Source organism: Pelecanus crispus, chromosome 6 (genome assembly GCF_030463565.1).
Source record: "Pelecanus crispus isolate bPelCri1 chromosome 6, bPelCri1.pri, whole genome shotgun sequence".
Taxonomy (NCBI): domain Eukaryota; kingdom Metazoa; phylum Chordata; class Aves; order Pelecaniformes; family Pelecanidae; genus Pelecanus; species Pelecanus crispus.
The window spans coordinates 13,272,424-13,296,578 of NC_134648.1; the positions used below are offsets into that span (position 1 = coordinate 13,272,424).

General features: G+C 35.3%; 1 protein-coding gene across 1 annotated transcript in view; it reads left to right on the forward strand.

Annotated features, from left to right (window-relative positions):
• SBF2 (SET binding factor 2) overlaps positions 1-24,155 on the forward strand; it is a 288,299-nt gene that overhangs the window by 208,492 nt on the left and 55,652 nt on the right. The window contains exons 17-20 of the mRNA XM_075713224.1: positions 2,842-2,910; positions 20,563-20,733; positions 22,318-22,574; positions 23,838-24,010. Of these exons, the coding sequence (XP_075569339.1) occupies positions 2,842-2,910; positions 20,563-20,733; positions 22,318-22,574; positions 23,838-24,010 (670 nt within the window). The remainder of the gene's footprint in view (positions 1-2,841; positions 2,911-20,562; positions 20,734-22,317; positions 22,575-23,837; positions 24,011-24,155) is intronic.

Genomic DNA, 24,155 nt, shown 5'->3' on the forward strand with positions numbered 1-24,155 from the left:
TGTATTATCAAAGTAAGTAATGTAAGGAAAAACATTCTCATTTTATTATTCACTTGTCAATTCAGTATAGTGAAGCTATTTTAAATGTACGTGAATTCCTGTAACACTTCCAATCTGCTACAGAGTTTAGCAACTATCTGAATATATGATCAGTAAGGCCAGAATAATGTGCCAGGTCTTCACTCAATTTTGTGCAAATTAGGGGGAACAGCTGTGATTATTTTATGGTATTTGCTTTGTCTACTTCTGTAGAAGTAGTAAGAGATGTTTTTCACAATTGGTAAAGACATTATTATATATAAGGCAGCTGGATTGCTTTGTTTCAGGCATCTAAATTAATGGCATACAATACATACATGACATTTCTAGTACTTTGGTTTGCCTGTAAAATTGACAAGCTAAGATTTCAGTGCAACATCTCTGTTAACTATGGCATTCTGTCTTGCAGCAGCAAAGCAGGTAAACAGTTAATTAATTTCACTAGTCTTTAAACAGCAGTATTGTACTTTATTCCTAACTGAGATCATTTTACATTTTTTGTCATATGCTGGAGAAGAAAAAATATATATAGATAATACTTCCATACTGCAAGTCCAGGGGGTACTGCTGACATAGAATATGTGGAGAATTTTGTATTTGCAAGAAGGAATGGAAAAATAATCTACTGTATTGTTTATGTGGTGATGATATATATCTTTGAGACATATGTTAGCTCTTGAAATATGGAATGCTCTCTAGGTGAAGATACATTGCTCCATTTTTATAAAGATGTTTTTATGTATATTTTGGCTAAAAGCCAAACTCTTACAAATAATTTGAGCTAAGGGATTAAGTAGATAACTTGAAACAATGAGGATGGATCATTTTATACCTAGTTATAAATAAGCATGTACAGAAATAAGATACGTATTTCTTTGAAAACTGTTAGGCGTTCCTAAGGGTTCTAAAGTCTCATTTTAAATGGGAAGTTCTCTGATTAAGTAAAAAAATATTAACAATATTTATCATATCTTTATATTAAACTACACATACATCTGCTAAATTCTGAATGGGGGTTAAGGATATGGATAACAATAGGAAGTAATGCAGAAATTGAAAATGAAAAGCAGCTGAGGCTATGTCCTTTAGTCTTACTGTTCTGTCATCTTGCAAACTAATTTCAGTTTTTTTATATACATGTCACAGTACTGAAAGGCATCATTAAAACATATATTGAGTTTCTTAGAGTCCATTTTTCTTCCTATTTTCCTCTACCAGATTGGAATGTGTTATGAAGTATGAGCACTTGCACACCTTTTGTTTTCCATGTGCAGTTAGCATACATGCATTCATGCAGAGTTAGAAATGTTAAAACTTTCAGTAACTCTGTGCAGAAATAAAGCTTCACATCTATGAACTTATTGTACACCTTTTCAGAATACATATGTAAGTAGTTTTCTAAATGCTACTATATTTAACTGTCTATGGTTATTGATATTCTGTTTAGGTGAGCTTTATTAAAGTAATAGAAGATTAAGTATTTGTTATGGGAAAATCACAAACAATGAAGTGGACTTTTAAAGTAATGAGAAGCAAAATAGTCTTGTGATGAGTTTTTTGATCTATTGTTTTCAACCTGCAGTCCATAATCACTCAGCAGCCATTTAAGAAAGAAGAGTGAGATGAATACAAACAACATCCTAATGATCCTTAACATGATTGGTTTTGTAATGCAGATTTTGTATTTCTGCTATCACAGTTGGCTGGTGCCAAGTTTTTTGCTAGTTGCTTTGTTTTAAAGAACTCTGATATGAGATGAAGGCACAAATGAAAAGTCTGGCAGAGGAACACTTGAGATATTTCAATTTTGGAATTTGGTCAGGTGTTACAGATAGCTAATAGGAGTGTGGTTTGAGTTGGAGGGTGCCTGTTGTAAGAATGAATGCTAAAAATATTGAAATGAATTGTTCAAAGTGGAAATGTTTTGCCATTCGTCATCCACGGGTGCAACGGTGATACATTTGCCTAGTAAGTATGTGTGTTATTGTGTTGTTCAGTGTTGGCAAAAAGAGCTAATGAAAAAAATCTAGTCACTTTAAAAAAAGTGTCTTTTTTAACTCTTGTTGAGTATTTTTTGTTTTATGTTTTTAAAAACGTCTTAAAAATTCAAGTAGTTTGTTTTTTAAATACTAAGTTACATTCCAATTCTGGTTTCTTTTAAAAGTCTTCCATAATAAAATCACTATTTTCATCAGTGCATTTACTAGTTGATTTACTCTGGCATACCCTTTAGAGCCTAGAGAGACACGAATGACACACTTGACTGTTCAATGGGGCATTCTGAGACTGTGAAGAGAATGGGTTTTCATCTTCTTTTAAAATTAACTTTCTGCCAAACTTTCGTAGAGACTGTGGAGGTTATTATTTCATATGTCAATTTCTTTGTAAACTTTTTGAAAGTACATTCATCACATTGCATCTATTTTAGTCAGATTTGCTGTTGACCTAAATGGAAGCAAGCTACCTTTTTATTGTTTCCTAAACAAGGAACGCTTTCCTTTTCATATGTAAACTATATTTGTGAAATAATGTTTCAGACATGGGAGTGAGAAAGCTGCTAATAAATTCCTTAAATAGGAAGAATCATAGCAATACCTATCTAGCAAAAATTGAGGGAAGATATGTATATGTACACACACATGCGCACACATAAATATATATTATTCTTACATGATATCTAGTGATTAGAAGTTACATTGTGTATAGGAAAGGTATCATAGGGACTCCCTAAGGCAGAAATGAAATTGTAATGCAAACATTGAAAATGGTTTTGCTTATTTTCTTTGTATGCTTTTCTTGAAGGATTGTTCATCTTCAGAAGAATATAGCATCGCTGCAGCATTGCTACCACTGACGACTGCTTTTTACAGAGTAAGTTTTTCTTGAAAAGCACTCCTATTTTGTATTTTTTTACATTATGTACATTGTGAAAATTAAGAAAGTGATGACAAGGAGATACATGGCGGGTAGGAACGTTCTTTCTAAAATTGATTGATGTCAATGGAAGTCTTTTAATAGGCTATTATGGACATTGCTCCAAATTACACTTAGTGATGTTGGGTGGTGATGATTATGGTAAGTTTACCCAGAACTAAAAGCATGATGGGTTAGAGAATTCTTATTGAATTATAATTAGTCACTAAAATAATTGAAAAGAATAATTTCTGATCTTATTGTGTCAAAGCTGTTTATTGGAGTACTCTTTTGCTTAATTTGGCATGTTAAACATTCACCAAAAAGTACGTGTTAAGTTTTCAGTCTGTGTATTTGTTAACTTTGGAGAATATTATGAATGGATTGTTTTAACTGTATATTTGTTTTCAATTTCTGGTGTTGTTTTTTTTCTTTTCTTTTTTTGCATAGTATTTGATAGTGATAAAATATCATACAATCGTAAATATGAAAATGTAACTAATGCAAATTCTGCAAGAAATTACTTCAAAAGCAGAACTTTTGTAGTATGACTGTAGGTACTTCAATGTCCCAATACAGTAGCATTTTTGCCAGTTCTGGTTAGTCCAAGTGCCACTTTTTAGGATGTACGTATCTGTGGAGATAAGAAGTTCAGAATATGGACTTGCTCGCAATATTAAATAATCTTTGTTTAACGGGAATATTGTTATACAACCCAGTTTGGGAAATAAGTGTTTAATCATTGAAAATTGGTACATCATGATACTGCAAAATAATAGTTACTGTGACAGTCTAGCTAGACATTAATAATGTGATAGAAATTAAGAAAAATAACCTTCCGTCCTTCAGATGGTGTATGAGGCACTTGTAAGTAGCCATAAATAAAGTGCAGGGATTTCCTATTTTAGCTGAATAGAAGCTAACGTTTATGCAACAATAAGCTGAGAAATCAATCAGTGCTTTTTAATTTAAACTATGCATTCTGACTGAACAATTTCTGGTTGTCTTAAACTAGAAATAGATTCTGTGATGTAGTTTTTAGAATAAAAAATGTGGACCTTTACCAGTCATACAAGCTGGAGAGGTGGGCCTGTGTGAACCTCATGAGGTTCAACAAGGCCAAGTGCAAGGCCCTGCACCTGGGACGGGGCAACCCCCAATATCAATACAGGCTGGGGGATGAAGAGACTGAGAGCAGCCCTGCGGAGGACTCAGGGGTACTGATAGATGAGCCGGCAATGTGCGCTTGCAGCCCAGAAAGCCAACCGTATCCTGGGCTGCATCAAAAGAAGCGTGGCCAGCAGGTCGAGGGAGGGGATTCTGCCCCTCTGCTCCGCTCTGGTGAGACCTCAGCTGGAGCACTGCCTCCAGCTCTGGGGCCCTCAGCACAAGAAGGACATGGACCTGTTGGAGCAAGTCCAGAGGAGGGCCACCAAAATGATCCGAGAGCTGGAGCACCTCTCCTGTGAGGCCAGGCTGAGAGAGTTGGGGCTGTTCAGCCTGGAGAGGAGAAGGCTGCAGGGAGACCTTATTGTGGCCTTTCAGTACTTAAAGGGAGCCTACAGGAAAGATGGGGAGAATCTTTTTAGCAAGGCCTGTTGTGACAGGACTAGGAATAATGGATTTAAACTAAAGAAGAACAGATTTAGACTGGATATAAGGAAGAAATTTTTTACAATGAGGGTGGTGAAGCACTGGAACAGGTTGCCCAGAGAGGCAGTGGAGGCCCCATCCCTGGCAACATTCAAGGTCAGGTTGGACGGGGCTGTGAGCAACCTGATCTGGTTAAAGCTGTCCCTGCTCACTGCAGGGGGGCTGGGCTAGATGACCTCTAAAGGTCCCTTCCAACCCAAAGCATTCTATGATTCTATGATGATAGAACACAGAAACATCTTCTGAAGATGAGAGCAATTTCGACAAAGTCATATGCATAGGAATTTTCTTTAAATCTCCTATTTTAGCCAGTATTTACTACACGCATAGAACACAAAGTGGTAGATTTTCTGTCTTCTAATCATTTGAACTGTGAAAAAGTTTTGTTTAAATGGGCTTTATTTTAGAGCTGTACATAATGCCCCAAGACTGCTTTCTGGAAAGAGTCTACAGAGTATTTTCATTCTCTTTTATAAGCTAGTGTGGTGAGACATTAAATTTTTCAATCCTAGCAAATAAACTTTCTCGCATCTTTAGTTACAAGTTCATCTTTTTCTATTCCCCCTCTTTTCCTCTTTTCTATTCCCTCTCCTTGAGTAGCAGAATCATGAGTTGTTTGTCATTTGTTGCTGCCACTAATACTTAATTTGGAGGAAGAGTTAATGAGCTATAGAGATTTTCCATTTCCCTATTTTATTTCTTGCTACTGCATTACTCCTATATTATGAAGAAAGATTGACTTTATTGGTTCATTTTCTGATTTTTAGTTCCTCTAATAAAAATGGCCAAGAGAGTCCACATAGCTCTGTACTTTGAGAGGTACAGAGAGTATTTTGGGGATTTGTAGCAGTTTGGTTAGATTCCTCATTTGGTAAAGTTTGAAGTAGGGGAAAAAAAAAAAGGCAGTAAAAAAAATACTTTTTTTGTGTGGAGTATCATGAGTGTTGAAATAAGCTTAAATGAGTTTCAATTTCACAACCAAGGCCAGCGAAAGACTGGATTGAATATAGACTATCTTTAAGTAATTTGTTTTATACACTTGTATTTTTGGTAGGAGTACTGAGATCTCACACCATTTATGTCACAAAAAGTTCTCTGAAATCTTTTGTAATATATTGTAATATATTTTGTAGTAACCTAGTCCCATACTTACTATTTAACTCTAAAGCTATACACTCAGGAAACTGAGAGTCCCTGGATGTAAGAAACATGATGATTTTTTTTTTTAATGTTCCAGACCTGAATCAAAAAATTGAAGTAACCTGACTGTTAACTTGCAAAAGCCAGCTGTTAATGCATAATAGAAAAAGAATTTTGTTTTTCTCGGATCTAATCCTCAGGTTCAGTGATGGTCCCCTTTGGTATGTCCCATTAGATACAATTCTTTGGCAAAAGTACTTATTTTGGTATAAAACTATTCATACTAAACACAAACTGATGTGTTGTTCAGAACATAAGATCAGTTGACAAACTTTGCAGTGATTAGTTAAAATTAAGATTAACAGTTCAAGGTTCTATTTGGAATTTGAGTAAAAATGAAACTTTTTGGAGCATTTTTCAGCTTCTCTAGAGGTTTTCAAAATTGTGTCCTAGACTAGAGAGAGTATGTTCTACCTGGCATGAACCTGTGTAGGAAAAATGTTCTGTACGAGTATTCTTAAATTAAGAAAAATGGGTGTCATTTTTCCACCCCATTAACATCTCTATAACCCTTTGGAGTGATTCCTGCTCTAGAATTACACTAAACTAATGTTCCTTTTCCCCTGTTTTGGGGAGAAATAATATCAAATCCTGCTGCTTTACTTTTCTCCCTTGAGCTTCCTGCTTTCTAATGTATTAACAGTTTATAAGTTCTCTTTTCAGTGGGTTTCCCTTTACCAAAATCTTAGATAGAAAGATTAAAGTTTTGTTGCTTAACACAGCACAGCATATTGCTGTTCTGTCTCTGATAAGTCCAGAGGAATGTACAAACTAAAATTAAGGTCATTTGGGGGATTATTTGGTTTTTATTAAAATACCTTCAGGAAAACTGGTATGTTTGCACTGTCAAACTATGTCATGGCCTTTTCTGCTGAGTTGCTTGTCAATTTTATTTAATTACCATATACAGTGTAGTTTACACACACATGCATGTGCACACACACACTTCAAGCTGTATTTAATTTTTCTGTAGGCAGGGCACAGGAATCCCAGTGCTGTTGCTTCAATATGCAGAACTGTCTTACCTCTGCTGTAAGTGTGATTGTGTTTATGCTTTCCAAAAAATGGTGAAGTAGTGCTTGGCAGTATATACTTGTTTTTATTGATGTTTCTGTTATCAGAATACCGTGTTTAATGCCAGCAGCATATTAAATATTATTTCACCTAGCCTTGTTGAAACTGCACAGTGTTCTTGGTAGCCAGGAAGAGACAGGAATTGTGAATCTAATAGTGACACAGGTTTTCGTTTGTGTGTGTTCATTGGTATTACTGTGCAAGTGGTATTCCAAATCAAGTTATCAGTGGGAAAACCTGTAGTAAATCTAAGAATGCTATAGAGTTATATAGGTCAAACGTATCATTTACCATCTATGTTTGCTATAGCATTTTGATGGGATTTCATATCACAACATTTTATTGTTAGTGTAATTCCTGTTGTTTCAAATGAAATAATAGAAAGAAGTTACACAACATCACAGTTCCTTTGTGAAAGGACTGTTGTGTATATGAAATGTTGTTTCATTTTATTTACCTAACACAAAGCAGACCACTAATGAAACAATTACCTGTTCTTCCTAAATAGCTGTACTGTACATGGCCACACATAGTGCAGGCTCCAAGTGTTTGAGGTGTATAAATAAAGAGAAGGATGTGTTTTCATGTGAGTCCAGCAGATGAAACCAAGAAACTGAGTAGTAAGAGAAACATACTCCTAGAGGTGGTGTTGGTAAGATTCTGGAATGGTCTTCCTATGAAGTAGTCAATGCTCTAGCCTTGAGGTATTTTAAAATATTCTTGGCAAGACAGTATAAAATGTATAGAAAGGAACAAGCTTGCATGTCTAACAGGTCTTGTCTTAATGTCTTTGCTTATGTAAAGATTAGTCTAGGTTATTTCCACATGCATCTAATTAAAATAACAAGAAACATCATCCTGTGTACAGCATGCTACATGCAACATGTACAGCTCTTGGGATGTCTGGTGGAATTTCAGAATTCCAATTCCTGAAGTCTGGTGAGTGATCTGTTGTGAAACTTGACCAGGCAGGATTTGATCGCACTCTAACTCATAGGTGGTGGGATTAAATTCATAGACAGGAAGTCAGTACTGGTTGCATATTTGTGGCCTGGAGAAATAATTGAAATTTTCTAGAAAAAGTAGTCACAATGATTTTTAAAAATTTTAAATATTGGACATGAGCTGTTAGCAAAATGTGACTCATCAGTGACAGTGGACTTTGGTGTGTACTGTTCATGTCACAAAAACAAACACATCTTATGCTTCTGGGTTAGAAAAAGGTTTTAGTTTACCATTAGTAATACTGTTGGAATTTTGTTTAAAAATGAAACAGTATAAATAAAATGTATTTATACATGAAGATAAAACAATTTTTCCATGTTTTTTTGGTACAGACGACCCATGCTTATTTGGTATGCGGTCACTTTTTCTGTGTATAAAATAGGAACATAGTATTCCCTGGAGCTGCGGAAAAGAGGTCTTTTCCTACACGTGGGAAGAAAGGACAAGATGAAAAGGACATATTTTAATCATATTTTCATTTTATTAACTTATCAAGGAAGAGAGTTTGATGATCATATAATTGGCATCGTCAAATTCACAGGATTTGTATACTCTGCTTCAATTATATCTCTTTGCCAGCGTGGCAAGATGTCATGTAGACTATGCTGCATTTCTTGAAGGTTTAGTATGCAGCAAGAGTGATGATCAATGGCAGGCACCAGTTTCAGCCTGTCCGCTGGACAACAGGGAAAGGGAGCAAAAGCTCTCTTCCTCACTGCTATTCCATGCCAAGTCACAGTCAGGGTCCACTTCTCCATCTTCCCTCCCTTTTCAACTAAGGTGATGTTTGGCAGTCTGATCAAACATTCTTGCATCTCTCAACCATTGCAGAACCTGAATGTGCAGATTATAATACAATTTTCTCACTTTCAGGGGATTTTTTTTTAAATTTAATAATTAAAAATTTGTGCTTAAACTGTGTATAATCATCTGTGTTCCCATACCTTTCTAAGGATATTCTACCACATCACATAGTAGATAGTAATACACTTGCAAATTTTTGTTATTTGGCATTCAGAAGTGACAGTTCTGATCACCTGTGTTTGAATAAAGGAAGTGGCATAATAAAAATACACTATTCTGAAAGTAAAGTTTGTTCTGTGTAGAAGTGATGAATGGACTTCCATATTTTATAGATGAACATTTATTTAAATTGCAGTAGCCAGAGCAGTATTATTTTTCAGAATGACAAGTATTTCATTTAGATTTCTGAGTCAGTTGTTGTTCTTAATGGCTTGATGTACACTTGGATGGTGCTGATATAATTTCAGCAAAAATAACCCAAATGCAGTAAACTGTCTCACAGATTGGATATATTACATTAAAATTGACCTTTATCATTTATCATAATGCAGTGAGATGCATTGGAGACTGCTTCATACTTTTTATGTGGTTAAATTAGTAATTCTTGGGAGGGATGGAGGGAAGCATTGATTTTTAATTTTTTTTTTTTTTTAATGCTTTTAAGCCAGCAAATTTTGAATAAAATTACAGTTGGATCCTGATGCTAATTTTATTCTAGAACTTGCAATGAAACATCAGAGAAATATTCTGCAGACTACGGCTAACTGAAATCCTTGGGGTATGCTATTGCTTGGCTGTTCATCTGCATGTCTGCCCATTTATCATTTGTACTCCATATGCCTATACCTTTCTCTATTGAGAAGGAAGTAGAATTACGTAAAATAGAAGAATTGCTTTATTCAGTGTTTTTAAGAGACTACCAAAATTTGGTACATTATTTTACTTAAAACTTTTGAATATAGTACAGAACGTTTATTCAGGTCATCTTAGAAATTATCCTGGTAGCATTTTCGAGATGAAAAAGATGGTAGTCCAGGTTTCTTGGAAGTGTTTTTTGTTTAAGTTTGTTCAAGTTTTTTTCTTTAATAATCTTCAAGGTGAGGACAAAATTGTGATTTAAGAAAAAAATTGAAGTTAATGATAAAATGTGAAACTGGAAGTATTCCATGTTAAGACACCAATATAAATAATTCTAATATTTTCCACAATGAAATATATATGCTCTTTTGCATGGCATAATAATAAAATGAAATTTAATTGAGTACATACTTTCCTAGTTGAAACGAATTACCAAGTTTCAGTAACAGTTATGACCGACGTTCAATGGAAGAAAGCCTTCACTCCTTGAAATGCCTAAATAAATGACCACTTTACTCCAGAGCCTGTTAGGTGTGGGAGGGATTCCCAGTTATAAGGATAAGGGCTTTCTCTGAAGATTAGAGAGGCAGTACTACAGAAATTCAGAGTAGTTTATCATATGTTACCTATTGCCATCAAACACATTTACAAGAAAGACCCAGTTCAAGGTTAATTGTGTAACAGAAGCATCATAATTTGAAATGTCCTCTCTGTTGTATAGCATCAGCTACGAAGTCACAGGGAAGCTACTTAATGAAAGGCTGATGTGGAAATCTATGATGATGGGTGAAGAGTTGATTCCATTTTTATGTCTTTATCAGGCAAATATTAGAGTTAGTATCAGCTGGAATAAGTAGAATATTGGTCCAACTGTAATGTGGAAAACAGTGGAAAATTTGGTACTAACACTCTCTCTGTTACTTTATAGGAAATAATAATATATTAGTCTTTATTTTAGAATCTGTGTAAATAGCAGGGAATTGCATAAAGTTATTGGATGATACAGTTAATTTTGCAAAGCAAAATTAGTGGGGTTTTTTACATTTAATATGAGTTTTCGTTCTTAACTTGTATTTCTGCACAACTGCGATTGGCCCAAGGAATTCTCATAAACATCAGCATGCTGTTAGCCTTCTATAAAGCTAGAAAGACTTTCTGTAATGCATTAGCTTTCTATACTGAAATATTTTCATTCTTATGTCTAGTTACTATATTTCCTTCTAAACATTTCTGTCTTACTCTGATGTGCTTGGGATGAAGTCAGTTCTACTTTATTCTCCACTCTTGAGTTGCTGGCTTTAATTTAGGAAACTCCCATCCTGAAAGACTTCCTTTATTGTCTTGGCAAGAAGTTTTTGTCTGTTTCCATTAATTTTCTTCTTGTATCTCTATTCTACCAGTCTGATACTATCTTAGTCTATGGAAATGTTTTTGTGACTGAAATTGTATTAAATAACATTATTTTTAATACTATACTACCTCTTATTTATCCATTCTTAGAATGGCAGTCCCTTAAATGTAGAAATACATTAAGTTGCCTGCTTAAAAACCAGCAAGAACATGCTTGTATCATATAGTGGATACTATGGAAGAAGCTGAACCACAAAAGAAAATATATGCAGGCAGACTTCAAGCGATTCCTATTTTTTACATAGCTCTTCTAAAAGAAACAGCAGTGAATTCAAGGACATTAACAGGAGAGAAGAAAGCTTTTTCTGCAGTACTGCAAATGAAGTAATAAGTATCAAAAGAACATATATTAGCTTTCATCATTGGTGTTCTTTCATTATCAGAGCCCTAATGCTTCTTTATATCAGCAGGGATTGTAATGGTTCAACTCCAGATGCCAGTCTGGCTTGTTAGGAGAAAGTGGGTAGTAATGTTGGTGAAAAGTATAAAAGGGCATGATACACATGCCCTGTTTTGCAGGGGTAGGGTTGGATGTTAATCCTTTCAGGTGATTCATATTTTGTAAGGAAAAAATACATGTTTATCCTTTAGGTTGAGGTCAGTTCCTAGACTTCTGACACTAGTGTAACTTAAAACACAGTGCAGTACATTTACAATATAAGCTAGATTTTTCAATCTCAAGTTAATTTAATATGTAAATTGCTTTTCCATACATCATCTTGTTTAACAGTTCTTCATTCAGAGATCTTACTCATTTTGCACATATTCAAGTTGACAGGCAAAAAATTAAGGGCACTTTACAATATTATCAAGTGTGTATTAGCATTATTTGCATTCCTGGAAAATCCAGGAGCCCTAATTATGGACCAGAACTGCTGGTCTTGCTTTTGTACAAAAGAACACAAAGATAAAGATCCTTATCCTCAAGAGCTTATAATATGAATTTGAAATAAGTAATAACATTTGAAGCCAGGCAGTTTGAGGCACTGCAAGGAAACCATGGAGCAGTATTAGTCATCATTATTGTTGGTGATTCTGTCCACCAGTAGGTTAACTATGGCTGAAGTTTTTCTCAACATGACATAAAAGCAGTATTTTACTGAATTATGAGAGAGGATAATGTGGTTGCTTGGCAGGTGCTTATAAATATGAGTGGGGTCATGGAAGAGAATAGAAAGGTGGTGGTCAGAGTTCTGTGAATATTTCCAAACACTCTCCCAGTCAAGGGTTTTTATTACATCCATTAAAAGTTCCTTTCTTATAAAGAGTACGGTTCAGTAAATTATTTTTGTGAAAGCAAACATACTTTTAGAGTTAAAACAGAAATCTGGGGATTCTTGTTAGCTATGATTGAGTGGTTTTGCAGTATCGCTTGCAAAGACAGATGCCAAAATGTCATCTTTGATCGTTAAGATTTTAATTGGTGTACTTTGGTTTTGAATGGATACATAATACATGTCTGTAGAACAGATATTATGTCTTTGCAGGTAGAGCATATCTCACTTCCAAAACTGGTTTTAGGTGAGAAAAAAAAAAACCAAACCCGGGAAGAAATAAAACAGGGAAGTACAATATGACAGTTTAGCACATCAGTGGGAGAGACTAACTAGAGGGGTTTTTAACATGTGTCTTTACAAGGAATTTTGGAAATTAATTACTGCAGTAACTTTGCTCTGTTGAAGAAGCTTGCATTCTCAGAATGATAACATGAGAAACATTGAAGAGAACTTTGCAATTAAAATAAATTAAAATAAGAAGTAAAGATAAATGTTGTAGTATATGTTTAGTTCTGTAACTGAACAACTGATCCATTATCTCCTAGAATAAACAGAAACCTTTCCATTGTGTTCCCACAAGCATTGCATTACATAATTTGTAACTATTCCTGATTCCACTTGAACTCATTTTCTAGCAATGATACAGAACTCTGGTTTAACTGTAACAATTTTAATCTAGTCATAGCCCATCTCTACACTGTTGTTATTTCTAGGAGGAATTACAGTGTTACAGAAATTCTGCTTAATTTAGAATTTCCACCATGAAAGAATTTCTGGTGGTTTAATTAAAATTTCTGGTAAAGCTTCTGACCTTAAAGGTAAAGAACATAAATCTGAAGTAACAGTGTCCCATGCATTTTCCATATCTGTAAGTTCAACTTCACATGATCACTACGTCCTTATTCCAGTAGAATGGAACTTAATTTTCTGCATGAAAATACAATTCCTTTTATTGAATTCAGTTTCATTGGAGCATTATTATCTGTCATGATTCGAGCAGCATTATTTTATGTTTCCAGAAGAGAACAAGTGCTTACAGATGGTAAGATAAGTTGCAGATATATTTGTATATATTGCCTACTTTTGTGTGAATTTCGATGTTGCCATCCTAGGTATCTCATCAATTTAAACTGGATGTGGCCAAAGAATTAGGGTGTCACAGATGCTTTCCTGTCATATGGTTTTCCACTTCACTCATATACGTTATTATTCTCCCAGTGATTCAAGCCCGTAATTGAAGTTTGTATCTGCTACTCTTGTTTTCATCCACATCTGTGCATTTTATCCACTTGCTGCTTCTTTATCCTTAATAGTTCCTACAGTTGAAATTCTTGTTAGGACCCTCTTCTTTGCATCCTCTGATTCATCACTGGCTTTCTGAACTTGTGAATACCACATCAGCTCTTTGTCATTAGTTCAAAGAACTCCTGCGAATAAGAATCTACTAGGTTGATGTTGCAGCTGTTCTCTTCCTCATGCATTGCTCATGCCATATCTGGATCTTACCATTTGGCAGAAGAGTTCCTTACAGTATCCTGCTCTGTAAGGCACTTGCATCCAGCACCTCCACAGGCATTTTTTTGCCTGTTGGTCGGACTGGACCTTTGTGTAATCTCTCAAATGACTTACCTCAGAGTGCAATAAGGTCAGGTTTCTTGTCCTTACTTTCAGAATTCTTCATGATATTGCTCTTCTCGTTTTTGCCCATCCTCTCTATTTCACCTTCTGAACCAGTATATATAATTTGTACTGCCAAGATGAGATCTACTGCTGTTACAATTTTTTTTATTAATTTGCCATTTATATTCTGTATTGTACCCTTACATCTTTCTAACTATTTTGCTCATCCTGTTCTTGAGGACTATTTGAGGACTATTGTTTTAATAGTTCTTCAGATAAGGGAATGCTATATATTGAGAGAACTTCAGAGAGAATTCTACCATTGAAGACAAAGAAAGCTGCTATAGGAGAAGGAAAATAGTAATTAAAGAAATACTAGAATGATGTGACAGAAGAACTTAAAATTAATTACTTTATTACCGTTTTGGGAATTACTTAGATGCTCTATTAACTGGGCTTTAAGTTTCATATCAGGTCATCAATAGTTCTAAGAACCACCAGCTGTATATAAATAAAAATATAAACTTGTGAGATTTACAGGGTTTATTTGATTCTGAGCGTAGACTAGAATAACAACTTTGTTGCTGGGGGGTTATTTTTGTGGGTAGAGCCAATACCACCATTCCAATGCAGTCACACAGGTGTGCACTCACTGCTGAGCCACCTAATGCCAAAGGAATACGGTGACATTTTAGAAGAATTTCAAAATAGCTGTGTCACAATTTTGAAAACTCTTCAGATGGATTCAGCACTGCAACTGAGAATCTGTGAGATCTGTAACTTAACTAATGGATTTAAACCTTGATGAGTAGAGTCATGGTAATGTCTGTAATGAAATTGGGGTTTTTTTAAAAAATACTTTAATGTACTGTAGACAGGGGAAAAAACCAGCATATTTCTTATCCACTTCTTGGAACTTACCTTATTTAGAACTGTGAAGTCTGGTATGAAAATGTCTTCTCTCTCTTTTTTGCGGGTTCTGAACATCCTTCATTCTAGATGATTTTGTTTCCTTAGTGTGTTCCATGTATAACAGAACTTTGTAAGTCTTTTTGTTATCTCTTTGGAGAAAGGAGAAGTATGTTATTGTGCATTATTTAATTTGTATTAGCATTTATCTGTCTGCCTTGATACAGCTATATAGAAATCTGAGATATTCTATATGGCTTTAAGTAATGTACAGTAAATTATACTGATCTTCAGGAATCTGGGATTAAAGATCATGAGTAGTTAAATGCTTAAGTCACTTTTGCCAGAAAATGTATATATTAAATAAAGCTCCATCCAGAATTACATCCAAATTTTTCAAAATTCTAGAATTCTATTGCCCTCTGCTGGTTTAATGTACCTGTCTGTGATTTGGTAGCACTGAATTATAAGTGAATTGGCCTGTCTTTTATTTTTCATGGTGAAATAATAGTAGATAAACAGTGTAATGAACCATTTTGCTACTCACACTTTGAAGTATTTTTAAATCAGTCTTGAGTCCAGTCTTGTTTGGTGGCTTTCTGAAGGTAGGAGAGGTGGCAGATTGTTTTCTTTTTTGTTGCTGAGGTTTTCAGGTTGGAGAAGAGGCTTTACTTAGTATTTCATCTTTTTTTTTTTCTAACACAGTAAAAATCAAAACTAAAAAAAATAATAATGGAAGCTTCACAGTTCTTACTTTATGCTTTCATGACCTTTCGCCACATTTCTGTGTACAGTACATGTGGGTATAATTTTATATTTTAGACCAAAAGGGAAAACCATTTATTGAATTGAATTTTTTGACTCATGTTATCCATGCAGCACTCAGTCAGACTTGAAAACATGTTCATATACACTTACACTTGTTTGAGTATGTACACGCTGTGATAAATATTGAGATATATATATATGCACGGTGTGATGAAGTGTTGTCTGCAAGTAGTACATAGATAAGCCTCACTCCTGTGGGTCAATCTATGTAGGTTAATCCTGTGGGACTTCTTTGAAGTCTTTTTGAACTTACCAGGTATCTGTGTGGGCACCACATAGATCCGAATGCAGGACTGGCTCACAGAATATGTTCAGCTGCAGAACTTGGTTTACATTGCCTTGGGGAGGGGCAGTGTGTTGCCTACAGTAAGTGGTACCTGCTCATGGTATGCAATAGGTGGTAACAATTTAACGTCTACATAAACAGCTCGTAGATGGGGAGTAACCCTTTAAAGTAGCAGTGTCACTATGTCCTGGATGATCTATAAGCTTACACTTGCAGACTTCCAGGGAGAACCTGACCCAATACAGGAGAGGAAGCACTGTGGTCTCATTTGGTATACAAAGAAGATTGGTGGGTAGTTTCACCGGTGTTGCAATAGCTTTCTCACAGAGGTCAAGCAGATAACCCATAGCACAATGATTCCTCGAGGAGCTGAGGAGGAAGCTGTTCTTTGCATTCAGCAGCAACTTCCTTCTCACCTCTTTTCCTTCCTCTTCTCACCAAAAATATCCAAACCAGTAACCCAGGATATAAGCTGGACACAGAAATACAGCTTACTTCAGAAGTAAGCTGGATTTCTCTAAAAAACGGAGTACTGTTGAGTTTGCCCCTTCGTTTCCATAGCCAAGACGCATACAGCAAAATCCTGTGACAAAAGAGCAGTCTCAGGTATTTATATTCTCTTTTTTATACTTTTTGTTTTGTAACTCTCCAACTTCACAATCAATAACTGGATCCTTTGCTTTGATAGAATAAACTTGCTTTCTTCTTTAAGGTTTTGTGGTGTAAAGGATAATGACTGATGAGTGATCAGCACAAAGCATGTTTTTCTTTTCCAGAAACAAGCAAGCTAAATAATATAATATCATAGAGAAGCTCTTTGGGGATCTGCACCTCACAGTAAGTTTGGGAGTCTTTGAGTTGGTGCACGTTTTTTACTGAGCCGCAAGTATCATTTTCAGAATCAGAAGTATCCAGTGTCAGGAAACAGAGAAAAAATTCTAGGCAGATATTATCCAGTGCCACTATGTAAGGTGGAAATAATGGAAAGATAATTCCTGAATTCAGGAAGTTGCCTATAGACACATACAGCAAGTCCCAAATCTACCTTGTGTTTTCACAAACTGTGGAATGTAATTCATTATTTTGATATGGGTAATGTCTGTTTCATACATAATTTGGGAGGGGAGTGTTTGGGGTTTTTTAAGTATCATTAGTCTATTGAAAGAACTTTCTGTCCTTTGCAAAAGTGAACTCACTTCCTGTTGGTTATACAATTTACACCTTAATGCTCATTTAAGCTGTCATGGGGACGGCTTTAGAATAAGGACTTTATCAGTTCAGAACTATTTTTATTATTTTCTTCTGGGGTCTTTTTTAAGCTGACAGCCCTTAAATCCTCCCTTATAAGTAGGAAATTCTTTTGCTGCCTCCTACCTTCATTCTGTCTGGCAGAAATGAATTATCGGAACGGGGAGAAAGAGATTAAATATCAGTATACTTTAGCTGTGCTGTGGAAAGATAGGTGAAGATTTGTTTTCTATATGTAGTATTGCTTGATGAAAAACTCTGAACTACTGTTTTACTTAAGTTGGAGAAATCCTGAGCAAATTCCTTTGAATGCAACAGTAAACACTGGGGCCCTTTTGATGTATTAGATTAGTTTCCATTCTAGTCAAATGGGCTGACTAAGCACTGCCAGGGTAGGGAATATAGACACTGCAAGCTTCATGGAATGCTTATATTTGTACCAAGAGTATAATTAATCCATGGATTTTGACTGCATAGGAGCAGCAGTGTGCTTCTTAAGGTTGGTGTTCATATTGCTTTTTTTACAAACAAACAAACCAAAACAAGCTGAGAATCCAAAGTGGTTTTGCCCAAAATAACTGGCAGAGCTGGGCCTGGAACTACAAGTCCTGACTTTGATTCTGTGCTCTGGCCACTATTAGGTTTTGCCATTTGTTTCAACACATGCAGGTGATAAGAAGGATAATGTTTATGATTGCTTAGCTTTTTGATGGATTTTCTTTCATCCTTTTGTAAACAAACTATTTTTATTTTGCCTAGAAGTTACTGTCAGTGTTGATTTATGTCGTTATATTTGAACATAAATCTCCGTTGTTTAACCATTGTGTTTTGTACATGACTGTTAAGGGTTTTAAATTATGAGCACAGGAAGAGCATCTAAAAGTCCCTCAGCTTTCCTGTCATGTTTATCCACATGTGAAAATAATTTGTTTATTTCTGTAACACTATTACTGTGGACCCAGGGTTATGAGTTTAAACTTTCTTTTGGGTTTGTGCCAAAGATCACCCTCTCTTTACCTAGTTCACATAATTACCTGATTTCGGCTGAGGCGTCAAAGGCAGCTGGACAGGTTGATACTCAAATCACTCCTTTGTGTGGCATTCACTACACAAATTGGCATGAGTTAGCTATACCAACTAGCTAGGCTTGAACAGACATTTACCTTTTCCTTTTTTTCCTTTTTCTCTTTCTAACATCATGCTCTGTTTTTGCAGTGCATTGTGACTGGGAATTACTGCCAGTGAAAAAAATAAAGAATAAATCAAAGTCATGATACGGCTTAAGCAGTAATTGTAGCTTTCAAGATGTGTTGTCCATATTTATATTCCATGATTTACCTGTCATGCCCATTCCTCTGTAACACAAGTTTTGTGCATCTAGATTTTGAATTAGCTGAATGATTGGGCCAGATCCATTCTCTGGGCCCTGTGTTAATTGCCACAGCTGAACAAATTAAGCCATTTTAAGCTAGCTATATACACACCGGCCAATGGTGAAAGATATTAAATATGTACAGCTCTTAAAGAATAAAGATTACTGTAAAGGAGGTAGCTTTACAGGACGATAGAGGCAGTCCTCCTGTATATTTTTTGTTTTAACATTTTCTCATTTTTTTACAATTCAGAAACTCAGTTTCATCTACAGTTAGTTGCCCTGCTGATTAACAGGCTTGACATAGTCATTAGTTACTGTATCTTTTGTATGCCTCAGATTTTTTCAAGGGATGCCCAGCAGTCAATACAAAGAGCAGTAGGACACTATTTGAGCTTTCCTGTTCTGTGATTTAAGAGCTAGATCAAGCATGAGAGCCATTACTGTGTGATCAGTTATCATTTCCTGTGACTACCAAAAACTGCATCACAGCTGAAACTTGGGAATCTGTTAAACAAACCAGCTATCTTTTGTTTTAATCTATAATGAATAAACAACGTCACATTTAGTGTAATTTGAATCTTCCACACATTTAGATTTCTTAACAGGTTACCAAGAAATTTTAATGACATTCTGTATGATTAAATAAAAATTATATTTCTCACTTTTTGATGGTTAATTGTGAGAAGGTATTTCAATTGGGCAAATTTTAGTAACATGTCACATCTCAAACATACCATTTCAAAGGACCTTGTCTTCGATAGGGAATGAATACATGGCACATGGTCAGAACTTCTGGTTCATGATGTACTTGGAAGAGCATAGTGTGGAAAACACAGTTTGAAGGATTGCAAAACCAGAAATCTGTAAAACAGACTTTAAAATTTTCAGTTGTAATTCTCTAGCCTTCCACTTGAATGTCTGGGTGCCTACTAAGAAAGTATAACATGTGCTGGCTGTTGTGTACAATTGTACAGTTATAAATATTAAGTAGTATTTATGCTCTACAGGAAAATGGTTTACAACATAATCATTAAAGTAAAATTAACTTCTGTATATAGTGTATATTTCAGGTATGGGTAGTATTCTGAGTGAAAGTCATTAAATAAGGCACCCAGTAATGTACTTTATTCTTCAGTTCTACTGTAGAAATAATCATAAGCAGGTATTTAGATTGTCTGCTTCTTTCCTATATGCAGTATACAACACAAATTCTTCTGTGGCCTTTTCTTCAAAAAGTAAAGAACATACGATATAAGGTTTCACTCTTCATGATTTGGGTCACTGAAATAAATTTCCTTTCATTGTATGTGGTTATCAGGAGTATTAAACAACTCACTGGGAGACTAGTGCCACCTAAATAAATAGACCTACTTGAAAAAAATGATGCACTCATAATGAGTAATGCTGTAACAATTCTGGTTTTGTCTGAGATCTTACAGGGATCCAGACCATTGCGGCTTCAAAGAACACACCCCATTTAGTACTCTTTCAGGAGCTGGATTTGGGTCATACAGTGAGGTAGATAACAATGAAGAGAAAAATTTATCTAATCTTCTGCTGTTGCAATAAATGCAGCTTATTGGAAGGACTCAGTTGCCACTTACAATTATTTTAAATTTCATTACTGTAGTTCTGACTTTTAAATAAAATAAGAAATAATTTTCATCTGTTCGAATACTGATTTCTATGTTGTAGGACTAGGTTATTAAAAATACTATGTTTTGTTGGCAAGGAAAATGTTTTCTATTAGAAATGTGTTCTGTGCTGTCATCGTAGAATTCTTCCTCTCAAGTCTCATTTTTCTACTGTGAATCAAGAAAGCCATGCCTTGCACTGGCATTAGGCTTGTATACAAACTTCCTGTATGTTAATTTCTTTAATGGCAAAAAACTGGAGATAATTTCTCTTTCCTATATTGCAGTACAAAGGATGGTAGATGTTGCATATTTCAGTCTGTACAACTGATTTTATATATGTATATTTTTCAATACTCAACCCATAGCCTTCAAAGGAAATTAAATAATAGGACTAATTTGTCCATTTTGCATGTTTTTTCCTTTCAGAAATTAGCACCTGGAGTTAGTCAGTTTGCTTACACCTGTGTACAAGACCATCCTATCTGGACTAACCAACAGTTTTGGGAAACAACCTTTTATAGCAACGTGCAAAATCAAGTTCGCTCCCTCTACCTTACAGCCAAAGACGACAACCATGCAGTACAGTTGAGACAAAAGGTAGGAGAATATATTAAAGTAAATATCAAGGTACTATTTTTATTCACATTTTAATTGTCTCCTAAGTTACAGAGAGCTAACTTATGGTGTCTCCAAGTTTACGTATTTTTCTTTCATTTTTCCCATATTAAACAGCATATAATAACATGAAAATTAAGAAATATTTACATTTATCTGCAAAGCATTGTAATTAGGTCTTCTGATCTTTTAAGCAACCACTTTTTGTATAATTTTCCACAATTGAAGGTCTATGTTTTTCTTGAGAGTAGTAACTTACTGTATAGCAGTGTTATAAACTAGTGACAGTTCTATTATATGAACAGCCTAAGGTAGCAGCAGTTCTAGTGTTCAGTGTCAGATTATTATCAAACCCTAGGGTGGTGGTTTCTGTTGAATGGCACTCAGTCTGCTTTATTAAAATTGGACAGATCTTCCAGAACACAATTTGTCTGTATCAGTAGGAGGAAAGTGCATCTCTAATGCAAAAATGAAAGTATAGTGGGAAGCCATGCAGCATGCTAAAATAAGATTTTTTTTTTTTTTTTTTAAGAAGGAGCATATACACATAGTAAAGAGCCATTTGTAATCTCTTCTCTTGTATGAAAAAATCATTATCAACTATGTGACTGAAAAGTGTATGCTACCCAAAGTCATACAGCATTGTAAAGAAAGGAAGTAAAATGGGCAGAGATATTCCCAGAAATGCAGTCAGAATGAAGAACTGAAAAGGCATGTCAGACATATCGGGGATAAAGAGAAAAGGACCATGGGGCTGTGTATGGGGAGCCCCTTCCATTCTGACACTATGTAAAAATAAATGTGAAGAATAGTAGAACTTACAAGGAAGCATCTACTTTAACCCTCATGTGCTTATATGGAAAATTAGCTCAATGTTAATTTAGTATGGAAAAAACATTTACAAGATACTTAGTCCTTTAGTAATTTAACATTAGGCGTTAGGTCACTAATATTGGCTGCCAGATTCCTTTATTCTGATTTCCTCAGGTTATAATATAATTTCACTGTGTACCATCTACCTAGTTTGCTTCAAGCAAATGCTAGAATTGGACTCCAACATGTGTAAACATGAATGTTTCAGCTAGTCTGGAAACTGTTTATATAAAAGCTTGCCTCACCCGAACATCCTAGGAATTTGGCGAATATCACCTGCATCAAGCAATGAGCTGCATGTTATTTCTCAATCTGATTTACGCTTGTTCTTGTGTGAGCTAAGTGGATAAGCTAAGGAGAGCAGCTATATTAAAATCAGTAAACCATTCTAAAGAAAATGGAAGATCATATAGCATAAAAAAGATCTAGAAAGAAATGATGTTATTTAGATCTGCCTGCATTGTGCTACTTGCATATTTCAGTAAACTGCCTTCAAAGCTCAGTTACTATAATCATAACTCTCCTCAAACCCTACTGAGTAGTTATTTGCCTTTTCTTTTAAAATTAATACATAATTTAAATAACTGAAGAAGTTTAATAAACAATTTAAAGTAAAGTTTTGACTAAACATTGTTTTTTAAGTTATAGCTTCATTATTTCTTCTGTGTCTTTCTATATATATTCTAGGAGAAGAATTCTGTAGGTCCAGACCAGGATAAGACAGCAATGGACCTGGCTGCTGAGCAGTTGCGGTTATGGCCAACTCTTAATAAACAAACGCAGCAAGAGCTAGTCCAGAACGAGGAAAGTACGGTTTTCAGTCAGGCAATTCATTTTGCTAACCTCATGGTCTACCTGCTAGTACCATTGGACACAAGTAAGAACAAGTTATTGAGAACATCGGCTACTGGTGACTGGGAGAGTGGGAGCAACAGTATTGTCACAAACAGGTGGGTACGCAAGTTCAGTCCGGATGGGCCACAGTTTTCAAAAGCTTCTTAATTTTCAGGACTTATTCTAAATACCAGATTATTTCAGTGTCTTCTCTTCTTTTCAAGTTTTATTAATTAAGGAGAGCAGAAGTCTAACATGATTCCTCTTAAATAAGAGAACTTAATCCAGAGTAGTTTACCACCATTTAAGGAACATAAGAATTCTATTGTAGCAGTAAGAATTTTTAATCTAGTAATGCAAATGTTGAAAACAAACATAGGGTATGATGAGAAAGAAACCATCAGCCCAAAACCTACTTGTTAGTTCTCACATAGCTTGAAAAAAAACAGTGTATGAACCTAAAATCAAGAAAGCATTTGTATAGCATCCATAAAATCACAATTTCTGTGCAGCAGCTGCAAGGAAGAAAAGCACTGGGGTCATAAAAAGCGAGAGGGCTAAACCACTGTGGCAAAGGTTAAATTACTAAGGAGGCAGGAGGAGTATAATGCCAGTTACATTCCCTAGCATGCAAATCCAGGACATTTAATAACAAGTCTTCCTCCCTCTCTATTTATTGTTTCCATTATCGCCTATCCATCAGAATTCCCACCTGATAAAATTGTAGAACACTACGCGAGAACACTGACATCAAGTAAAAGATAGGCAGGCTATCAGTATCAGACTCCCCATGGCTACTCATTTCTGCTGACTAAACACCTCTAAACTCAGGCATTAGGACATGCTCAGTAGACAGGTTGCAGTGTAAGTCGCAATGTATGAATCTGGCCCTTAATATTATTATGGGAGGCATTTTTAGATGTTCAAAGTACATCTCCCACTGGCTTGCTTGCATTTTCTATCTGAAGCATAAAAAAAAATTCTTATGGTCTTTTTAGCTTTTGAATGCTTTGCTCTGCAACCAAAATACTTATTTAATGTATCTTTCTGTATGTAACTGAATATTTGTTTACAATGAGTTGCAAATAACGTACTTGACTCTACGAAGAGAGGACATAGAGCTCACTTCCAAGCAGCTTTTTTTCTCTTGTGGGTCTGTCTGCACTGGAATCATGGAGGAAAAGTTCTCCATGCAGTTCTGACAGTGTTAATGACAGTGAAGTTAGAGTGTAACTGTGGTACCACCATATGCTTTTAGCAAGGTTTATGTATTGTAACTAGAAAAAAACCCCACAGCTTGTCTGTCTCTAGCCAGGTATCATATGTGCATCACCAGCTGAATTTTTCACACTTGAAATTTCTTTTATTTATGTCCATAGTATTGCAGGCAGTGTTGCAGAGAGTTATGACACAGAAAGTGGATTTGAGGACTCTGAGAACAATGATGTTGCAAATGCAGTTGTACGCTTCATCACCAGATTTATTGACAAGGTTTGCACAGAGAGCGGAGTTACACAGGATCACATCAAGGGTCTTCACTGCATGATACCAGGTAAGAATTGTGACAAAAAAGTAGTTTGTAGTCTTTCTTTTTTCTTTTTTTTTCCTAGTGAGAGAAATGCACTTTTTGATGTCAGTTACTTTCAGTGAAGTTAGATGGTTAGATTTCTTTCCTAGACTATAACTGCCATTGAATT